The sequence below is a fragment of the Jaminaea rosea genome, assembly GCF_003144245.1.
Source record: "Jaminaea rosea strain MCA 5214 unplaced genomic scaffold BDZ90scaffold_2, whole genome shotgun sequence".
Taxonomy (NCBI): Eukaryota; Fungi; Basidiomycota; class Exobasidiomycetes; order Microstromatales; genus Jaminaea; species Jaminaea rosea.
The window spans coordinates 560,956-581,000 of NW_020289976.1; the positions used below are offsets into that span (position 1 = coordinate 560,956).

The window sequence follows — 20,045 nt, forward strand, 5'->3', positions numbered from 1 at the left end:
TGATGAAATCGACGACGGCAACAACAATCGATGCGAGGACGACAACGATCGCGCGACAAGCACTCAAGGGCGGGTGCGGACGCGCAGGTGATACCAAGCGTGGCGATGGCGTAGGGTAAGGAGCAAGGGCGATTCTATGCAGGGATCGAGGGAAAGTAACAACAGGCGTAGGCAGAGTGCACGCAACGCGCCAAGCTCGCCGCTCAAAGTCCTTTTCTTTGTTGCGCTTCGGCGAGCTGCACGCCCACTTCCACGCCCACTTCCACGCCCACGTCCAAGCTCGGTCGGCAAAAGCAAGGAGCCTCGGTCACGGCAGCGGGGCATTTTGGAGATGATTCGTCGATTATCACGAGAAAGGAGGGGGATGTTCATGAATTTACAGTTTGAGAGATGACAAAGACGGGGACAGCAAGGTAGTGAAGGGGAGCAAGTCATGACGAGACGACGACGACGACTTCTGGGTGACAGAGTCGGGTCGGACGCCGGCTTGCGGTCAGCTGTTGCTCGATGATGATGACGTTACGATCGTAAAAGTTCGGTCTGGACGGATCTGCGGCATCAGACCATCCAGTGCAGGCTCTTGACCTTGCGAATGAGCTTCAGCTTACGCTTGTCGCCCTTGACTTTGTCATCATCCCGAGGCTGCTTCGCCTTCTCGACTCGTGAGCGAGGCGCCGCTGGTCTGCCAAAGAAGTCGTCCAGGCCGGCTCTTAGCTCCTCGACGGTGCAGTGAGGTCGCAGCCCACTCTTGCTTTCATCGTCGACATCCAGGCCGGCGTGATGGAGCCACGAGGCGTGAATGTCCTTCTGGCGACGACGGGCTTCGAGCTGGCGGATGTGTGCGAAATTGAGGTGCGGGAGGTGGGACTCAATGTTGTTCATGGAGTGGGCTGCAGTAGGCGACTGAATGCATCATAGGAGGAGAAGTCAGCGTCTATCTCTTCTTTAGATGCTTGTGTGCGCGCTGCTCACCTCTCCTGCCTTGACCTTGGGCTCAGCATCTCCTATAAGGGTTGCATTGGATCCGGCGTCCGAAGCATCGTCGGCGGTGACCTGCTCACGCTCAGCGTGCTGACGAGTAAAGACTCGGAGGCAGCGGCGGTGATGAGCAGGGGTGCGGCAGGGAGATCCCTCACCACGAGTGGGAGGCGGGGCGAGGAAAACGGTCGCAGGACCAAAGACGGTCGATGAAGAGAGGCTCGCAAAGCTAAGGCGGGTGGGAGTGGCAGCGTTCATGGCCCACGAGGATGCAGGTGTTACGAGGGTGGAGTACTTGATGAGGGAGAGGGATCACTTCGTGCGTCTTATAGCTCGACGCTGCCAAGCTCTCTCTCTCAATCTCCTGTGTGCCGTCCATCATCGCCCCACTTCCATCTTTCTGCTGGAGTCGGTGAAGATGAGATGTTGACACGACGCGACCTCTGACACGATCGGACAATGATGAGATGAGGGCACGACACGTCTGCGCTTCAGCCAGGTAAGACAGCCTCCTGTTTGCTCTTGCCAACCGACACACACACGAAGCAACGAAAGAGGCCAGAGCAACTGGGGCTGCTGGCGTCAACATGAGGGCTGAACAAGAACAAAGGAAGCCTCGACGGACAACAAGCGGTCAGGCACAGGGTGGCGTCGCAGGCGCTCGAGCCCATCGCTCGGGCCTTCTCTCGGCCCAGAGGCTGGACCGTTTCGCTGCCTGAATCGTGGCTCCTTGAGCAGCACGAATCAAAGCCTCTCGCCGCCCAAGCACCACGAGGCTCGAGCATTGTGAGACGCGGGGTTCGTACGCAGGCAACGCAGGCAGCCTCCTATCTCAACCGGTCGCACATCTCTCATGGCGTCCGCCCGTTGTCTGTGTGATGTAGCTGTTGGATTGCAAAGGAGCAGTACGTCTTTGACGCTAGTCTGCTGCCGCTAACCCATGCTGCCGAAGCAGCACTGTGTGAGGTGATGAAAATACACGGGTGTGAGGGACCGAATGCGATGCTGAGGAAGAAGCAGTCAAGCGAGGATCGCCATGATATGCTTAGGCCTCGGTGAGGTCACGCAGACGACGGATGGTCCTGTGGCATCGCGGGTATCAGGGACGTAGATGATCAGCTTCCGGCCTAACCGCATGCTGGCGTCAAAGGGTGTAGGGCGAGCCAACTCACGATCGGACGGTAGCGGCGGCCGTGGTCGAGAGGGCCCAAGCACCACCAGCAATGACCTTGTTGCAGGCCTTGCACTCCCAGATGCCGACAGCGGTGCGCTTGACCGAGTCCTTGCCGCAGAAGGTGCAGGTGTAGCGCGAGTGCTGCGAGATTTCGATCTTCTTGACCGAGCGACGCAGCGAGGAACCTGAGTAGCGATTGAGCAGTGGGTGATGATCAGCGACCACGACGTTGATGGCGCTGGCCGAGTAGAGTAGCAGTGCAGTCATCGCCACGCATGAATTCCTTTCCCGTGCCCACTGCCCTTTCCCAACCTCAGGGGAGCATCGACCGTGTGCACCTCCAGCCAAGATGCGCAGCGCGAATTCTCTCTGGTTCCTAGTGCAACCTCAACGACACGAGCGTTGATAGCCTAGTAGCTATGCTCCTTCACTTGCCCCCAATGTCCCAAGGCTGACGTCCTCCGCTGCGACTCCTTCTTCATGCAGCGGTGTGACGTCCCCCACTGCCAATCCATCGTCCAATTGCAATCTCTGACCCCTGCCCGTACCACTAGCCTAGATGATCCCTTTGTGAGCCATGCTAGCCTGATACTCACCGTAACGGGTACCGTACTTTCCGGTGATGCCGACCTTGACAGTGCGCTTCGACTACGGAGAAGGGAGGAAGAAGGACCGAGCTGCATTAGCCTCTGTCTGCTTGTCGTGATAAGCGTAGTCGATGCCCTGACTGATGCCTGACGACACTGTCTGAGAGGATCGCGTCGGGCATCGTGCCAACTAAGCGATGCTCACCATCTTTGTGTGAGGTAGGGCGGGGGTTGGTGGTGGTAACAAGAAGCTCTCGACTCTTGTCAACTCTCGATGGGTCGTTGGGCCGTCCAGTCGTGCCCGGCCCTCAATCTGGCTCTCGCTCTCGCTCTCGTTTCTAGCCCGCCCTCAACTCGGGGCCGAGCGCGCGCAGCACTACAGGCTGCCCTGCTTGCTGATCTGCCACGTTTTTTGGCTGGCTGGCAGATCCGCCAATTTTCTGGCCGCGCATTCGAGCTGAGGTCCAGAGCCAGAGCGGGGCGGCCAGAGCAGAGCGAACCAGGCGAGAGAGGAGGGACAATCGACTCGGAGGAGGTCAGCAGCGAGGGGGCGGGCGAGCGGCCTCAGTGGGATTCGAGATGGACGACGAGGCTCACTTGAGCGCTGCTTGCTCTCTGTTCCTCACGCCAACACCGACCTTCAAGATGGTGAGTAGCAGCAGCAGAGTGGTTCACACATGCACAACAGTGCATAGAAAGGGGGACAGCATTGTCTCCGTGGTTATGGAGGAGAAGACGGTGCTAGTCATCTCGAGATGCTGTTGGCGGGGGAGACTTGTGACCAGACGACAACGACGGTGGTGATGCTGACCAAGACCTCCCTCCTTCTCGCCTCATTCCTCACCTTCGCACCTACGCCCCGCTCCATCATCATCATCATCCTCCATTCGCATCTTCTCCTCTCCATCCTCGCCACTCTCTCGTCATGGTCATGCCATCTCTGCAGGACGCCTCCGCCCCCGTCACTCTGCGTACGCGCAAGTTCATCACTAACCGCCTCCTCCAGCGCAGGCAGTGCGTCCTCGACGTCATCCACCCGTCGCGCGCCAACGTCTCCAAGGCTGAGCTCTCGGAGAAGCTCGCCTCCATGTACAAGGCCAACAAGGAGCAGGTCGTCGTCTTCGGCATGCGCACCAAGTTCGGTGGTGGCCGCTCCACTGGCTTTGCTCTCATCTACGACTCGAGGGAGTCGATGAAGTTCGAGCCCAGGCACCGTCTCGTTCGCGTGAGTATCATCACTTTGGGATGGAAGGAAAGAGACGAAGTTGGCGGGTGTGGCATAGGAGGCGGGCAGTGGGTGGCACCACAGTGGGCTGTTGAGCTGTTGAGCAGGGGCATGGGCACACAGCGATAGGAGAAGCTGAGGTCACGACTGCCCTCGAAGATGCTGCCGCGCACTCTGTCATCGCCACCAGTCGAAGCAGATGCGCCGGCTAGAGCCGCACATCGAGAACAGACACCTCTGCGGGCCCTGTCTCCGGTGCCACGCCACTTACTACCTCTCGTCTACCCGCCCGCCTCGCCCGCATCTCTATGCGGCATCACTTTCTATCCTGCGAGCACCATCGACTGACTCGATATCCTTCCCATTCCCTTCTCACTCTCAGGTCGGCCTCGCCAAGAAGATCGAGAAGCCTTCGAGGAAGCTGCGCAAGGAGCGAAAGAACCGTGCCAAGAAGTCGCGCGGTACCGCGAAGAAGGGCGCTTCGGACCCCAAGAAGAAGTAAACGGACGACAGCCACTCGCAGACCGTGGACCGTCTCTTCTCTTGTGCTCTCGTCGTTCTACCTTGTACTACACACTCTCATCTGTCATCAGCATCTCACACAGTGCTACGACACCCCCCTCCCGCTCGCCCAGACGAGGCTGCGGGGGGGCTTGGCAATACACATCACCAAACCACACAGCGAGCAACGACTGAATGTGTCAGAGAGTGGCTACGTTGCGTGATGGCAAAGAGAAGGTGCGGTGCGAACACACCATAGGACCTCTCGTCACTCGTCTCTACCAGCCGAGAAGTGATGGTGGCAATGATTGTCGTCAAATTGAAGAATCGCTGATGAGACATGATGATCGTTGTTTCGACTACAGTGAGCAGGACGGAGAAGAGTGCAGGACAGAATCAACCACGAAGGAGGAGGATTGGAAAATATGAAGGGGGCCCAGGCGGTTCTTGGCTGTACATCAGCAAGATCCTCCCGTACCGTATCGTCAAGCACGCCCATCTCTCCCTGTACTCACCACCTCTCCAATCCCATCCATTTCGCTGTGCTACCCACCAGTCGCCCATCCACCCGCGCCATGCGCCGCATCCCTACCCCCTCCACCAATGACAGCATAAGCCGCCACGCCCACTATCACAGCAGCGGCTGATAAGGCCGTGATGGTGTGCGTGCTGTTATCCAGAGGGCCCCCACGCCCTCCACCGCCTGCGCGTTGTCTAGCGGTGCTGATACCTGGTATACCGTGCTGTTGCTGCTGATGAGGGTCTTTCGCGGAGGAGCCGGCTATCGAGCCTTCCGGTGACGTCCAGGGGGTCCGCTTGCCTCCGCTTGAGGCGGCATCGGATGACGACGAGAAGAGGGAGGAGGCCATTCCCTTCGCGGCCCGTGACGAAGTCGATGAACCATCGCCTCCCCTTTGCGTGCCGCCGGCGTCCTCCTCCCCGCTTGATGCTAAAGCGAAGTCGTCCTCAGCCCCTTCGCCGTCTAGCAGGAAGTCGTCCTGATGACTGTCGCGATACAGCAATGCCCTGAGTGCGGGGTTGAGGTGACGCTTCGCCGCGCGTCGTTTTGCAGCCTTGCTCGAGCGACGACGCCCACCGCCGCCGCCAGGCGTGCTACTTGTCGTGCTGCTCGCGCTACTTCCTGCCGGCCCGCCACCCGCAGCAATGTCAGTAGACGATGTCGAAGCGGAGTCGAAGCTTTTGTTCCCTCCTCCCGCCACCTGGTTGACAGCCTGCTCCTCCAACTTCCCATTTGCCATATCCCAAGCCTCAATGACCTCCTTCAACCTCTCACGCTCAGCGCGCCAGTCCTGCCTGTCCTTCTCCCATCCAGCCTCAATCGTGCTCTTCCACTGCGCGAAGCGGCCTTCCAAGGCACCTTCTACAGCCGAGGCGATTTGGCCCTGCATTTCGGCGCTGTTGGCCGCAGGAGTGGGCTCGGCCGCAGCAGTAGCTGGAGCAGGAGCGGGAGTGGAGGTGGAAGCAGCTACCTTCTCCTCCAAGCTGGTCACCTTCTCCTCCAATGCTTTTACGGTTTGCGTGGCCAAGTTGTGCTGTGTCTGCAGTGCTCGACCGAAGGAAAGGGCCTCGATCAGTTGTGCTTCGAGGTCGTCCAGGCGTGTGGAGAGGGCGCGATTCTGCGCTGCCAGGGCAGCGTCCTCGGTGGGAGCTGAGGGCGGTGCGGGAGCGGACTTGGAGGTAGCGGAATCGTCCATGCCGTCTTTGGATGAGGTCGGCGAAGTAGAGTCACCGCTGGTCTTGAGGGCAGAAGCCGCCGCCGCTGCAGCCGCAGTGGCGGCTGCTAGACCTGGCGGGAGATCAGGTGGAGCGCGTGGACCTACTTGGCCGTCCTCGTGATCCTCAGCCTCTTCGGTGTCATCACTGTTCGCCCTTCTCCCCTCGCTGTCGTCTTCTCCAGGAGTGACCGTGTCCATCGAAGCCACACTAGCACCATCATCGAAGTCCTCTCCTTCTTCTTCGCTGCTGCTCGACTGCGCGCCAGCGCTCGCAGCAGAAGCGAGAAGGGATCGCTTATGCTGTGCCATCTCATTGAGTTCTCTCTGCGCCTCCTCCATCCTCATCTTAATCGTGCCCACCTCCATCTTGACTGTCTCGTGCTCGGCAAGCAAAGACTCAAGTGCGCGCATCTTATCTTGTTGACCAGAGAGTGAGGACTGAGTTTCGGCCAGCTGGGCTTGCAGGGCAGCCACGATGGCTGCTGAATCACCGCCGCTTCCATCGCGAGAGGAGGATGGGGAGGAGGAAGAGCCGACTGCGGCGGTGTCGGCCCCGTTGGGCTGTGGAGGGGGGACGACTTGCTGGAAGGGCGGCTCCTGCATCGGTGGCAGACCACCACCGAGCGACTCTTGAATCTCTCCAATCGTTGAGTTGAGGGTATTCATCTCCTGCCCTTGCTCGCGACTGCGGGCCAGCTCCATCTGCAACTTGCCCAGAATATGATCAAAGCTCATCGTTCCCTTGCCTCTTCTCAGCCCACCTTCGGCTCCTGGACCCATCCCACCTCCTGCTCCCATGCCTGCTCCAGCTCCTCCACCGCCGCCGGAGATGGGCCCGTGTCCGCCGTGACCAGACGCGGCAGAGCGGTATAGGTTGCCAAAATCGTTGCGCATAGCTTGGGCGTCATCCGCCGTGAGGACGAGGTAGATCCTGCAGGCCACCTTGTGATGGATAATGGTCTTGTTGTCATCACCAACGATGTCAATACCGAACTCGACCAGGTCCTCGTTGTGCAGCTCAAACACGTCACTCTCCTGCGCTTCAGGACTGAGTCGCTCCCCATTGATGAAGGTCCCGTTAGAGGACTTGACATCCTTGATGAACATCTTGCCATCTTGGCACCATACCTCTGCGTGCATGCGAGAGAGGACTTTAGAGTCAAAGTACCCATTTGAGGGGTGAGGGACCGTCTTGGCGTTGGTCTGGCGTCCAATCTTGACCTTGTTCTGCGGGCCGGGAGGAGAAAGAGAGATCTGCTTGGGGGCAAAGGTGTCGTTTACTGGGTGGAGATGGAGGGCAGGCCAGACGAGGCCGTTGTTGCCGTTGCCATTCGAGTCGTTGCCTTGGGATCCCGCTCCGCCATTTGCGGGTCCATGATAAGGACCGACGCCATTGGTCCCATTGCCGTTTGCACCGCCTGCTCCTCCGCTTGATCCACCGGGACCTGAGGGCGTTGAGGCCATGGGTGTGCCGCCGAAACCTTGCTGCCTCTGCAGCGTGTTGCCGTACCACGGCATACTGGGTGCGATGTTGGAGTTGGTGATGGAAGAGGAGGGTCTGGGAGACGAGGTCGAGATGAGAGCTTTGCGCGGTTTGGAAGGACTTCCTAGCGCTGTTGCAGGCCTAGGAAGCTCCTGAATCGATGTGATTGTTGCTGGTGCTGCGCCGATTTGAAGATCCGCGTTGAAGCGACGCCTTTTGGATCCAGCTGAGGCTTGCGTGAAGTCGTCGTCTTCTACGGCGTCAGGATCGATGACGTCTGCGTTGGGTGAAGGTGAGCGCAGGTCTTCCCAGGGCGTGAAGAGGGACTTTGGCCAAGGGGCCGAAGTTACGGTATTGCCAGGCGATGAAGCTGAAGCTGACGCTGAAGCAGGACCTAAGGCGGGTCCCGAGGCTGCTAGAGCTACTGGTATTCGACTGAGCGGTCGACTCTCGCGACTGTGACTGCGATTATTGCTACTACCGGTGCCTACTCCCCGGATTGACTGTCGGGGGCTACGAGAGAAGGATCCGGCGCGGCTTGGGCGAGTTGCTGCGTTTGGGACAGCTGCGGTGTCCGAAGAAGTAAAGGAGCTGAGGATGCCGTTGCCGCGAGTAGAGCCTGTACAGTCGAGATCGTCCGAGTCGGGAGGCAAGTCGACGACAATCGAGGCCAAGTCGGAATCGAGTGCCGCAGAGGATGGAGTACGTGGTTCAGAAGAGGGCGAAGGCGATTGGATGCGCGCGAGTTGATGAGGTGGTGCCGGGAGCGGGTGACTCGGTGCGGGTGCGCGTGGAGATGAGATGTCAGAAGAAGGAGCAGGAGATAGAGGACGAGTTGGTGGAGAGAGTGGCGATGAAGGAGAGGAAGAAGAAGAGGGTGAAGAGGAAGGAAATGCGTCGGATGTCGAAGTATTCACCGTCGTCTTGGCAGCGGTCAATGCTAAGGCTCAGTGGAATTGGTGTCCACGGGCGACGTCGTCAAGATGGTATCGGTGTCCCAGAATGCTGTCGAGAAGCAGTAGCAAGATGGGACGGATCTTTGTCAACGTCGTCGAAGCAATGGCAGTGAGATGGAGGAAGAGGAGGACGACGACGAGGTGTTGGCGCCGCCGTCGCTCGCCGCGGACTTGACGTCGACTCGAGTGAGAGGCCCGTCCGCCGCCCCTCCGCCGCGCTCCGCTGCCGCCAGGTCAATGAGATGCCACGCGAGCCAGTTGGCAAGCAAGGGCGAGCAGAGTCTTCTTGAACACACGAATGGAAACAGTCAAGTTCAAGGTAATATAGGGTATGACTTACTAGTGTACAAGAAGGTGACCAAGGTCAAAGAAGAGCTCATGCAGATGAAGAATCGTACGCGCCAGAATCGTGCGCGCCCACCCACCGTCACGCCGTCCAGCCAGGCTGCGGTCCCCCCTCTAGCATCTGGATCAAATCCCTGACTGGCGTTCCCTCGCCCTCCCTCTGCCCCTCATCTAGCTCCCGTCCCCCTTCCTTAGCTACGACACCACCTCCGCTCTTCTTCTGCCTCTTGCTGGCTGTAATGGCCGCAGCCCCACCCGACTTCAATCTCTTCTCCGCCTCGATCAAATCAATCCACGTCTCCCTATGTCTGACCAGCGCGTCCTCAATCGCTCTCCGCATTGGATGGACAAAGGGCAGCTGCAAGGCTTGCTTCGAGCGCAAAGAGATCGAGTCTACGTGCGTCGACTCTCCCGCCCTCTTGCGTGCTTTGGACTGGCGTTTCTGGTAGTTGAGCTTCTCGGCCGCAGACGCAAAGGTGACCTGTTCAGGCGAGGCCGAGGAAGAGGAGGAGTTCGACGTCCCATTCGTCGACGACAGCTGACTGAGAAGCGCAGCCGCCCCTGGCATGCGTTGCAGAGCATTTTCCATGTCCTCGTAGACGGTCACAAGGGCCTCGCGCTGCTTCTTAACCCTAGCGGCATAGCGTTGCATCTTGAGGCGAGATTGCTCTGCGCGGGCTTTTGCTGTTGACGGTGGCGGGGGAGGAGTAGACGTAGGCGTGGCAGTGACAGTGGCTGCTGGTGTCGGCAATGGCATTGCCATCGCTACGACTGAGCCAGAAGCTGCGGCCAGCAAAGGCTTGACGTCTTCTGCTTCTGTCATTGCGGCTGAAGGGAAGAAGGGCAAGGGGTTGGGCTCCAGTGGGACGGCCGGAAGAGACACAATGGACGGCATGGATGTCTCTGGGAGTCCAATCCCGGGGGTCGGCTGGCCGAGGGTTACGGGGAGTGTAGCAACGTCTGGCGGTGAAGGCGGCCAAGAAGCTCCCGGCGGACCCAGGATGGGCGAAGACCAGTTGGCCACGGTACTGGGCAGCAATGTGGGCGGCATGTCCCCGTCATGAATTTCGGCGAAGCGTGTCGACGTCGTCATCCCTGCTGCATTGCTCAGCATATCAAAGAGATCGACGCGACTCGGCCGATGAATGACCTCGACGTGCTCTGATCGCTTTGGTGAGCGATGACTAATGTCCGTTTGCCAGCCACCCAGCGAAACTCTCTTGCGCTTGCGCGACGCCATGGCTGGGCCAGACTGCAGCTGCTCCTGTCGAATGGGCAAGTCGAATGTAGGCAGATACCAGGAGAGCGGGCCTTCCGCATGAGCAGCATCGATCGTCTTTGTCCTGAAGTTCGGCATTCGGAGCTGCAGCGACTGGATGAGGTCGCAGAAATGCCTTTCGCAGTAGGACTGGTTGTCGTGTACCTCACCAAAGGACACCCGCAGGATGCAAGTTTCACTTGCCCGATGCACGCATTGATCTATCACCCAGCGGGTCTGATGCGCAAGCAGCGAGATGCGATGGCTAACAGTCTGCTCCCAAAGAAAGAGCCTTGCCTGCTCATTGAGGGCGCCATGCTCTTGCTCTCTCTCTGCTACTGTGAGGTCTGCAGTGCACACCACTTCGAGCAGGACGAAGGGAGCCATCTGCTGCAGTGTCATCTCCGGCGTTGGACGTCCATGCCAAAACGACGAAACCCGGTCGAGGAACAAGGCAGTCGCTTGATTGTAAGCGGGAAGGAGCTCGTTGAAGTTTGTAGGGAAGAGAGCAGAGTCGAATCGCGGCCAGTGGGAGACGTCGATGTCGGGGAATCCGAGGGCTGCCCATCTCTTGTGGCAAGCGCCAAAGGATGGGCAGTTGACTAGGAAAGTCCCTGTGAGGAACTCAGCAATGGACAGATTGCCTGTGCATGGCTCCCAACGATCGACGTAGATGTTGCGCTGATGGTACGGGATTGGCGAGAAGGGTGGCGGCGTCGAGAGGGTAGGTGCCGTGCTCTCTGAGGCTGAGCTGTCGGAAGAAAGGCAGCGTCGCTGCTGCTGCTGCTGCTGCTGCTGTCGCTGCAGCTGTAGCTCCATCGTGTGCATGCTTGCAACGCCTCGCAGAAGCCGTACACGCCGTCTTCAGCGACGGAAGATGGCAGCCGCGGCGGCGTTGAAGGTAGCGTTGAAGGTAAGTTTGTGTTGTGGTAAGGCGAAGCGGGGAAGTGACAGGTTGGAACGACAGAGGGAGGAGAATCTTGGTCCGTTCGGGCGTGCGGCAGCGAACTCAGTTGAACGCCGCAAACAAATTAAGTGTCGGACGACTGAAAGAGGCCTTGAGATATCACAAGGGTGGTGCGGTTAAGGATGAGGTGGATGAGGGATATGAGGATGAAATGTCAAGGATATCAAACGCTAGCGGCGAGACGCATCTCGTTACCACAGGCAAGCAGGCATCGGGGGTATTAGGACTAGGGCGCATCTCCAGAGGCAGCTTCTCTTTGACCGTCTCGCTTCGGCAGCCCCCTTCGCGCACATGATTCCGGTCGTCCGCCGCGGCCCGTCGACGAGGACGAGCTAGGCACTTCGGCCCGCACTCTAGCCGTCAATGTGAGGCAAGTGGGACGACGACTCACATCTTTCAGCTCCAAGGGAGACAGAAGAAGAAATTTGCCGCCAAGCCACTTGATTGGCAGACACCGATGGCCAGGGCTGGACTTCAAGTGTTCCCCGCACACTGGTACGAGCAGGAAAGGCAGAAATGCTTGACCTGATCTCGACTTCAGCCCTGAAAGCTACTCGAACCCTTCTTTGTCACTTCAGAAGTCCCACCGCCACCAGCAAAGCCCGTCCCCTCTCTCTGCAATGCCACCACATCCTTCTTGATATCCTTGAGCTTCCCCATACACGCCGGACACTCCCCGCTCTCTTTGCCCTCCTTCTTCGCCGGCTTTTCCACCAGCTGCTCAAAGCATCGCCCGCACATGACCGTCCCGCAGCAAGAACGCATGAGGAGGAGCTTGGTGTTGTTGCTAAGCTGCTTTGAGCAGGTGGGGCACGCCTTTGCCTTTCCTGCATCATCGCCGCCCCCAGCAGCCTCTGCGAATTTGACTTCCACGAGTCCCTTGATCGTCAAGGGGTGACCACGCTCGTTTCCTACGCGACATCGTACGCCCATCTCCTCGCTGACCGCCCGCAAGTCGACGTCACCTTCGCGCTCGCTGGGCATCAGAGAGGGGAGCCAGAAGGACGGGAGCTTGGACTTGCGTGAAGAGCGTTGTGCCTCCTCGAGCTCGGACAGGGCGCGTTGCTCTGCGGCGGCTGCGAGGGACTGAGCTTTGGCAGGGATTCTAGAAAGGGAAGAGGTCGAGGAGGAGAGGTCGGGGCTGGAAGAGGTGGTCTCCTTCCTCTTGAAGCCGGCGGCTGTGGATGAAGGACCTGCCACTGCATTGTCCTCAGCGCCTGTCTTCCTCCTGTCATCAATGAGATGGCCGAAACCGATGCCCCTCTCAAAGTCTTCCAAGACCTTCCTCCTGGCTTTCTCTCTGGCCTGTTCTCTCTCCTCCTCCTGCTGCGCAGCCAGCTTAGCCAGGCTGGCCTTGGTTGCTGCGATGCTAGACTTTTGTTCGAGGATAGATGTGAGGACGCATTCCTTGCAGAAGATGTGGCCCTCTTTGCATGCCTTCAGAGGCAATGCAGATGGAGACAGTGTAAGCTCGAGATCTCTGCTATGCTTCTGCCGCCTATCGCCTCGTCGCACTCACCATGGGGCTGCGCACCTCATCGAGGCAGAGGTTGCATTGATCGAAGCTCTTCAAGCTCTCCCCGCCTATTCTCGCCTTCTTGACACCCCACCTATCGTGCACCCACTGCCTTTCTGCTGATGTGAAGTCGGCCCTTGTCTTGTTGCTTGGTTTACGGCCCATGACTGTCGAGGGTTAAGACGGACGAGAGTGCAAGAGGTTGGAGATGTGGCGGCATGTCGCACGACTACTGGACGGAAGTGGGGAAGGGTTGCTGACTAAGCATGTTGGCCGCCTCCCTCAAGCAGCGACGCATCTTCAATGGCGGCTGCACCTCGCCCGTCTCAACAACATCAGCCAGCATTGATGAGTATTGGTCATCTCGCGACACATCGACGACTCCGTACGTAGGCTCAGTAACTAGCTCGCAGCCATGGATCTGTCCCGAGACTGTGGGAACGGTTCGAAGTCAAGATAAGGCTAGGGTGTGCCGCTGCAGCCGGCTGGCGTGGGAGAGATAGCGATGCGAGACGCCTCAAATGGTTGTCGCAAAGTGACGAAGCTCGCCCATTCATCATCCTCTTCTCCTCCTTGTGACCTATCCGCGCCATGTCGAGCAGCAGCCACGATGCCAAGGCAACCGCAACGGACAGCCCTTACCATCCTCCAGCCGGCGCTACCACCACTCCTCGTGCGTCAGTACCTCGCTCACTACGCGACCGCGCTGCCTCCCTCACGCATCGAGATACCTGGCTGGGCGACTACGATTGGTCGTCTCTCTTCAAGCTGCGATGGAACCCTTACTCACGGCAGAAGAATGCAGCGACCGAGACTCCCTTTTACGGGCTCGATGACAACCTTCCTATCCTGCTCGCAGCCGTAGCTGGGCTACAGCACGCTCTAGCCATGCTGGCAGGGCTGATCACACCACCCGTCATCCTCTCGTCCGCCTTGGCCCTGCCTGCAGACCAGCAGGCATATCTCGTCTCTGCCTCGCTCATCTCAGCAGGCATCCTCTCCGCCGTACAGATGAGTCGCATACCCCTCTTCAAGGGCTATCAGCTCGGGACGGGCTTGCTCAGCGTCGTGGGGACCAGCTTCGCAACTTTGTCCACAGCGAGTGCGATCATTGAGCACATGTACGGCAATGGCACCTGTCGTACAGAAGGCGGGGTCAAGCAAGCCTGCCCAGAGGCGTACGGCTACATTCTGGGCACTGCAGCGCTTTGCTCCCTCCTGGAGATGGGCCTCTCCTTTGTGCCTGTGCGACTAATCAAGCGCGCCCTTCCTCCTATCATCACCGGTCCAGTCGTCTTCCTCATTGGCGTCTCGCTGATCAAGAGCTCAGGCTTTCCTGACTGGGGTGGTGGAAGTGCCTGTGGGCCCGACCCAGTCGCGAGCTGTTTCGACCCTCACGGATATCAGTGGGGGTCAGGGCGATACATTGGTCTGGGCTTCTTGTCGTTCATGACAGTGGTGCTGGTCGAAATTTTCGGCTCGCCTGCGATGCGGAATGCCTCGATCGTGCTAGGATTGCTCCTGCCGCTCATCGTGGCGGGGCCTACCGGCTACATCTCCCGGACCAATATCGATGCCGCTAAGCCGATCACCTTTCTCTGGGTACACACTTTCCCCCTCAAGATCTACGCGCCGGCCATTCTACCCCTGTTGGCCGTTTATCTCTCGCTCATGTGCGAGGCTATTGGAGACATCACGGCGACGAGCGAGGTCTCGCGCCTGTCGGTAACATCACGTCAGTTCGACAAACGTATCCAAGGCGGCGTGCTGTCAGATGGGCTAGGCGGGCTCCTCTCGTCACTCTTCACCATCACGCCTATGTCGGTGTTCGCGCAGAACAATGGTGAGTAGCCTCATGTCTACGTGTAGACCGCCTTAACTGCAGCTCATACCTCTCCCCCTTGCGCGCCGCTCCAGGCGTCATCAGCATAACGCGCATCGCAAACCGCCGAGCAGGCTACTGGTGCTGCGTCTGGCTGATCATCTTCGGTGTCCTCGGCAAGATCTCCGGCGCGATCCTCTCGATCCCCAAACCCGTCCTTGGAGGCGTGACGACCATCCTCTTCAGCAGCGTAGCTGTCTCCGGTCTTCGCATCATTTCCTCTGTCCGCTTTACAAGGCGAGCGCGCTTCCTGCTCACACTGAGCGCCGGTGTCGGGCTAGGCAACTTGCTCGTCCCGACGTGGTTTGGAAGCGTGTTCACCTACCCTGCGAACGGGCCAAATGCGGCTCTCAGGGGATTCATGGACTCGATTGAGATTATTGTAGAGACGCCATTTGTCATCTGTGCTGTTGTAGGGCTGGTGGCGAACGCGATCCTCCCTCTGGAGGAGGAAGATCGTGAGTTGGAGGAGCAGGCAGAGGAGGGGAGTCGGCAGGCCGAGCTCGAGGCGGGAGATACCACGGCTGACGAAGGTGACTCGCCGGCAAGCCCCTCCAGCGACCACGAGGCGAAGGGCGGCAGCGCTCACTCGTGATAGCATTGTAAATACTAGCCGGTCGTTCAGCTCCCCGTGTCGACGCTGAAAGCGCGTCGTGTCTGAGCGCGACCCTTATCTTCAAAGCTCGCACTCTGAGAAAGTGGGGTCGTTGTCTCGCCTCTCCCATATCCCTCCGATGTCGCTCGCCAGCAGCTCTTCGTGTGCATCAGACGAGTTCGACACCTTACTTCTCCCCCTTGAGCGAGCGGAGTCGATGAAGGGGGGTCGAAGCTCTTATCTTTCGCGTTCCTGACGGAGCCTCGTGCGGGGTCCGATCAAAGTGGGGGCACCAGGCGAGAGTGAGACGCGACTCGAGTCTCGAGTCGAGCACGGCAATCGGGCGAAGCCTTGACATCTCTCTCTCGGTCGAGAGTCAGGAACGATGCCAAAGCAACGAAGCAGGTCTTGATGAAGCTTAGATGGGGAAGGGAGTGGCAGATGGGCAGCGAGAGACGAGGAGCAGCCAGGGCCAAGGGTTGGCATGTCGTGGGATCCCGCCGCGGCGTCACAATGGCCAAGCCGTCCGGTGCGCTACGGCCCGCTCGCGACGCTTATCGAGGTCCTGAGAGGCGCTCAATCCCGAGCCTCGCCCGTACCGTCGTCGCCGTATAAGGAGACGATGTCCCGTACGTGGCCGTGTCGGTCTTCCCTTTCCTCCATCGCCATACCTCTCTCCCTTGTACTCGTCGCCCAACATGGTCAACGTCACCTACACAGTTGCGAGCCATGATATCTCCACCACCACCTCGGATGGCACCGAGGTCATCTACAGTGAGTAGCCGGCCAGCCACTTCGCAACACAAATGCACGCTTGCTCACGCTCTCTCTATCGCGCCCTCGCAGACCTTGGTGACATGGCGTGGGTCATCACTGCTACAGCTCTCGTCTGGATCATGATCCCTGGACTAGGCTTCTTCTACGGCGGTCTCCTGCGACGCAAAAACGCCCTCAGCATGCTCTGGATGTCCCTCGTCGTGTCGTCCATCGTCTTCTTCCAGTGGTTCTTCTGGGGTAAGCAGGCGCGAATGTAGCACACGAACAAGAGAAAGCAACTGACACCTGCCCCCACGCCCCCTCTCGCTCTCAGGCTTCTCTCTGAGCTTCTCGCAGACATCAAGCAACAGCTTCATCGGCAACCTCGCCTATTTCGGCTTCATGAACGTAGACATCGAGCCCTCTTCGGGCGGAGCCACCATTCCTCAGCTCCTCTACGCCCTCTACCAGGGCATGTTCGCCGCCATCACTCCCGTAATCGCCTGCGGCGCATTCGCCGATCGTGCTCGCATGCTGCCCGTCATGATCTTCGTCTTCTGCTGGTCGACGATCGTCTACAACCCCATTGCGTACGGCACTTGGAACGTGGGCCATGGCTGGATGAACAACCTCGGTGGGCTGGATTTTGCAGGTGGGAGCCCAGTGCACATCTCGAGCGGTACGGCAGCACTCGCCATCTCCATCTTCCTCGGACGTCGCAAGGGATACGGGACTGAGGCGTTGGCTTACCGCCCGCACAACGTCACCTACGTCGTGCTCGGCACAGCGCTCCTCTGGTTCGGATGGAACGGCTTCAATGGTGGAAGCGCAATCGGCGCCAACTTGCGAGCTGTCATGGCCATGACTGTTACCAACATCTCGGCCTCCGTAGGCGGCCTCACCTGGATGCTCTGGGACTACCGTCTCGAGCGACGCTGGTCCGCCGTTGGCTTCTGCAGTGGTGCCATTGCGGGGCTCGTCGCTATTACGCCTGGGTCCGGTTATGTCGGTGCACCAGCTGCCGTCGCCTTTGGTGTTGTAGGAGCCACAGCCTCCAATTGGGCTACGGCGATCAAGGGTCTGCTTGCCATCGACGACACAGTCGACGCTTTTGCAGCTCACGCCATCGGCGGACTCACGGGCAACATCCTCACAGCCTTCTTCGCCGACAGCCGTGTCGCTTCCTTCGACGGATCGGCTCCCATCGCCGGGGGCTGGATCAACCACCACTGGGTTCAGCTTGGCTACCAGCTGGCAGACTCGGCCTTCACGCTCGGCTGGTCCTTTGTTGTCACCATGATCCTCCTCTTCGCCATCGATCGCATCCCGGGCTGTCACTTCCGCGCTTCAGACGAGGACGAGGCTGTTGGGATGGATCTGGCGCAGGTAGGCGAGCCGGCTTACGTGCTCCTCGACTCGGCATGGCACTCTTCGGACGACATCGACGTCGAAGGGGCGGCCGAGGCTCGTCCGACCACCAAAATGGCTGGCGACATGGCTTCTTCACCCTCGAGTGTGCACGCTGCTGAGAAGGGCGCTGAGAGCGACTCGCCGGACGAAAGCGTCCAGGCTACTACTTCTCCTATGCCGGCTCTTGCTCACTCTTGATTCTGTCTCACCCCTCTCCTCTTCTGTTATCCTTGTCACTGTCTGTACCGTTTGTCTCGCATCAGGCGCGAGCCAATGAATCATACACCTAGCCCGAGACCAAACATTCGCCGAGCGATGTGGTAGCCATCGGTGTACGTGTGCTTGCGGCCCGAGCCGTACCGGAGGAGTCGAAGGCGGAGGCGGAACTAGGGCAGCGGGCCTCGCGGAACCAGATTAGGCTTGGAGCGGGCGGTGCAGCCTGTCGACGTGGAAGGGGCTGAGCCACTGAGCTCTGTTTGCTTTCCCTCCGCTTCCACGACCCTATCCCCACCGTCTTCAACGGCGGCCCTCCTCTTACAGTCGTATTGGGTGGGGTGCCTGCCACGTCGACTTCCTCACGTCCACATCATATCGTCTCGAAGAAAAAACCTCACTGTCCTTTCGTCGCTCGTCCTCTAGTCTCCGTCACGTCCACTACCACGCCCCCTATTGTCACGACTCGCCTTGCCACCCATCAACTCCACCGAAACGCCAGCATGTCTGCATTCAGTCGCGCAGGTTCATCAGCGCCATCAGACATGCTCTCTCCATCAGCTTCGTCGCCCTCTTCATCATCCTCGACGCCAAACAAGAAGCCCATGGATCCAGCGCGGCAGGCCCGCCTCGCAGCACGCCAAGTGCGCAACCGCCAATCCGCCCAGAACTCTCGCAATCGCAAGAAGGCAGAGCGAGAACAGCTCGAGACCGAAGTCGTCGAGCTGCGTCAACGCAATCTTGAGCTCGAGGGTAGGGTCAGCGACATGGGCAAGGAGCTCAGCGCTCTCATGGACGTCGTCAAGATCCTCATGAAGTCGCAGCCAACGACCGACGCCGACCAGCCGTCAACTTCACAAGCAGCATCAGTACCAGCAGCCAGCGTCGAAGCGCTCGCCGACCCTTTGAGCCCTCAAGCTTTCGTCCAACATCTGGCTCGGTCGCCCTTCCTCTCTGACCTCTCATCTATTGCCTCCCACTCCTCCGCCCCATCCCTCCCGACGACCCTCCTCTCGTCCTCTCCTTCCTCCTTCTCTTCTTCCTCCTCGTCCTCCCGCCACTGCAGCTCCTCCTCGACATCGCTCGAAAGCAGCTCACTTGCAGCGCCGACATCCGTCGCTCCTCCCTCTCTCATCCTCCCGTCTCTCACCGAGTCTCCCTCGCACAAAAGCCAAGACGTTCGCCATCCAACAGCGATGGCGACTTCCCTACAGCGGACGTCGCAGGCTTGCGAGGTGGACGAGGTGGGCGTAAGAGGAGAAGAGTTGAGGCAGAGACCTGTCATCAAGGCAGCAGCATCATTGAGCAGCTTTCAGCGTACGAGGGAGCAGCAGCAGCAGCGGGCGGGACTGGGAGTGGAGCAGGGGCGCAGGGAGAAGAGGCAGAGGTGTCGGTCGTTGGGGAGGATGCAGTCGCGCGAGTCGTCGGGCAGGTTGGTGGGTGTGAGGGGTCAGCCGCAGATGAAGTGGCTGAGAGGCAGGGAGGCAAACAGGGCTGCACGATCCAAGGCGACAGCAATGGCAGCAGCTACGGCGCAGACGACATGGGCGAAGCCAATCACAGCCTTGCCGGTCAGCTACTCGCAGTCATCTTTGGCGAGCGCAACCTCGAGGCGGCTCAGAGTCAGGGTCGTCTTTCGGCCCCGGCCCAGGCGATGCTGACGGGGAAAAATGACGAAATCAAGGCAGAGGAGCAAGGTCAGGGCGGTGTACAGGCAGTCTTCGACTTTGGATTGAGGCAGACACAGCAGGACGTGGCTCTGACACCTCCAAGCGTCGAGGAGCAAGACGAGATCATGGCCAGCATCTTTAACATGGCAGATGCGACGGCGGCGGGCAGCAACAGCGAGGCTAGCACCGCGGCAGAGTACCATCAGAGTGACGATCTGAGCGTCACGAGCGCCAGTCCTTCGACGACGGCATGGGACTACGAGGCTCTCGGCCTGGACCTCGGCCTGGACCTGAGCGTCGACATTGACGTGCCTCACAACAAGTTGCTCACCAGCGACAAGCCGCAGGAAGGACCGGACGATAGCCTACCTGGTCTTGACAACTTCTTCCTGTCCAACTTCATCAAGAGCGAGCCTGTCTCGTCGTCGTAGTACTTTCTTTCTTCGAGTTCTCGATTTCCTCCCTGTCAATACACTCCTGAACCTTCGACTCGAGCGCTGTGCGACTCGTCTTCTCCTCGTCCTAATCTTTTTGAATGCCATCTCTGTTCATCAACCATGATTCTCAGATCGCTGATCGCGTGGGTTTCCTTCGTCTGGCTACATCGAGAAAGGAGACAACCATGACACGCGAGACAGGCAGGCAGGCGGGTGAGCAGGCAGACTGGCTTACTCAACAATGGTACGAACCAGCGCTGGTCAGATTACCCCGCTCCCGACCTCTTTCTCGCTGCTACGGAAAGAATGTGTTCTTGCTTGACTGAGCATGCTCCGTTTCGATGACTCGACAAAGA

General features: G+C 59.2%; 9 protein-coding genes across 9 annotated transcripts; 4 read left to right on the forward strand and 5 right to left on the reverse strand.

Annotated features, from left to right (window-relative positions):
• Window positions 1–331: 331 nt before the first annotated feature.
• Window positions 332–1,570, reverse strand: BDZ90DRAFT_230370 (hypothetical protein). The gene is made up of 2 exons (XM_025505446.1): window positions 973–1,570; window positions 332–903 (listed from the first exon to the last, which is right to left on the reverse strand). Exons 1-2 carry the CDS (start codon window positions 1,234–1,236, stop codon window positions 559–561), a joined length of 609 nt encoding a protein of 202 aa, XP_025364110.1. The 5' UTR covers window positions 1,237–1,570; the 3' UTR covers window positions 332–558.
• Window positions 1,571–2,023: 453 nt separating this feature from the next.
• BDZ90DRAFT_245311 (putative RPL43B-60S large subunit ribosomal protein) lies at window positions 2,024–2,921 on the reverse strand (the record flags this gene model as incomplete). Its single annotated transcript, XM_025507500.1, has 4 exons — window positions 2,024–2,060; window positions 2,151–2,337; window positions 2,749–2,800; window positions 2,892–2,921. 4 exons carry the CDS (start codon window positions 2,919–2,921, stop codon window positions 2,024–2,026), a joined length of 306 nt encoding a protein of 101 aa, XP_025364111.1.
• Window positions 2,922–3,443: 522 nt separating this feature from the next.
• On the forward strand, window positions 3,444–4,563 carry BDZ90DRAFT_111475 (putative 40S ribosomal protein S24). Its single transcript, XM_025503228.1, has 3 exons — window positions 3,444–3,503; window positions 3,686–3,964; window positions 4,347–4,563. Exons 1-3 carry the CDS (start codon window positions 3,495–3,497, stop codon window positions 4,464–4,466), a joined length of 408 nt encoding a protein of 135 aa, XP_025364112.1. The 5' UTR covers window positions 3,444–3,494; the 3' UTR covers window positions 4,467–4,563.
• A 447-nt stretch (window positions 4,564–5,010) lies between these two features.
• BDZ90DRAFT_245313 (hypothetical protein) lies at window positions 5,011–7,665 on the reverse strand (the record flags this gene model as incomplete). Its single annotated transcript, XM_025507501.1, has 5 exons — window positions 5,011–5,290; window positions 5,312–5,447; window positions 5,472–5,817; window positions 5,851–6,185; window positions 6,216–7,665. 5 exons carry the CDS (start codon window positions 7,663–7,665, stop codon window positions 5,011–5,013), a joined length of 2,547 nt encoding a protein of 848 aa, XP_025364113.1.
• Window positions 7,666–8,933: 1,268 nt separating this feature from the next.
• BDZ90DRAFT_112021 (hypothetical protein) lies at window positions 8,934–11,565 on the reverse strand. Its single transcript, XM_025503230.1, has one exon. It carries the CDS (start codon window positions 11,069–11,071, stop codon window positions 9,068–9,070), a length of 2,004 nt encoding a protein of 667 aa, XP_025364114.1. The 5' UTR covers window positions 11,072–11,565; the 3' UTR covers window positions 8,934–9,067.
• An 83-nt stretch (window positions 11,566–11,648) lies between these two features.
• BDZ90DRAFT_277773 (hypothetical protein) lies at window positions 11,649–12,891 on the reverse strand (the record flags this gene model as incomplete). The annotated part of the gene is made up of 2 exons (XM_025509035.1): window positions 11,649–12,647; window positions 12,730–12,891. 2 exons carry the CDS (start codon window positions 12,889–12,891, stop codon window positions 11,748–11,750), a joined length of 1,062 nt encoding a protein of 353 aa, XP_025364115.1. The 3' UTR covers window positions 11,649–11,747.
• A 192-nt stretch (window positions 12,892–13,083) lies between these two features.
• On the forward strand, window positions 13,084–15,321 carry BDZ90DRAFT_112005 (putative purine permease). Its single transcript, XM_025503229.1, has 3 exons — window positions 13,084–14,569; window positions 14,644–15,066; window positions 15,167–15,321. Exons 1-3 carry the CDS (start codon window positions 13,318–13,320, stop codon window positions 15,250–15,252), a joined length of 1,761 nt encoding a protein of 586 aa, XP_025364116.1. The 5' UTR covers window positions 13,084–13,317; the 3' UTR covers window positions 15,253–15,321.
• A 580-nt stretch (window positions 15,322–15,901) lies between these two features.
• BDZ90DRAFT_258420 (high affinity ammonium transporter) lies at window positions 15,902–17,567 on the forward strand (the record flags this gene model as incomplete). The annotated part of the gene is made up of 3 exons (XM_025508066.1): window positions 15,902–15,977; window positions 16,050–16,217; window positions 16,294–17,567. The coding sequence occupies 3 exons, from the start codon at window positions 15,902–15,904 to the stop codon at window positions 17,565–17,567; spliced, it is 1,518 nt and encodes a 505-aa protein (XP_025364117.1).
• A 303-nt stretch (window positions 17,568–17,870) lies between these two features.
• Window positions 17,871–19,683, forward strand: BDZ90DRAFT_277776 (hypothetical protein; the record flags this gene model as incomplete). Its single annotated transcript, XM_025509036.1, has 2 exons — window positions 17,871–18,630; window positions 18,687–19,683. The coding sequence occupies exons 1-2, from the start codon at window positions 18,086–18,088 to the stop codon at window positions 19,681–19,683; spliced, it is 1,542 nt and encodes a 513-aa protein (XP_025364118.1). The 5' UTR covers window positions 17,871–18,085.
• Between the last annotated feature and the right edge of the window lie 362 nt (window positions 19,684–20,045).

What these genes read in the sequence shown, in the direction of transcription:
- BDZ90DRAFT_230370 (XM_025505446.1), bottom strand. Translation starts at nt 1,236, where the DNA reads ATGAACGCTGCCACTCCCACCCGCCTTAGCTTTGCGAGCCTCTCTTCA. An exon ending in CCAAGGTCAAGGCAGGAGAG is followed by an intron (nt 904 to 972) that starts GTGAGCAGCGCG and finishes TGATGCATTCAG; the next exon opens with TCGCCTACTGCAGCCCACTC.
- BDZ90DRAFT_111475 (XM_025503228.1), top strand. An exon ending in CCAGGCACCGTCTCGTTCGC is followed by an intron (nt 3,965 to 4,346) that starts GTGAGTATCATC and finishes TCTCACTCTCAG; the next exon opens with GTCGGCCTCGCCAAGAAGAT.
- BDZ90DRAFT_112021 (XM_025503230.1), bottom strand. Translation starts at nt 11,071, where the DNA reads ATGCACACGATGGAGCTACAGCTGCAGCGACAGCAGCAGCAGCAGCAG.
- BDZ90DRAFT_112005 (XM_025503229.1), top strand. Translation starts at nt 13,318, where the DNA reads ATGTCGAGCAGCAGCCACGATGCCAAGGCAACCGCAACGGACAGCCCT. An exon ending in GGTGTTCGCGCAGAACAATG is followed by an intron (nt 14,570 to 14,643) that starts GTGAGTAGCCTC and finishes GCGCCGCTCCAG; the next exon opens with GCGTCATCAGCATAACGCGC. An exon ending in CCCTCTGGAGGAGGAAGATC is followed by an intron (nt 15,067 to 15,166) that starts GTGAGTTGGAGG and finishes AAGCCCCTCCAG; the next exon opens with CGACCACGAGGCGAAGGGCG.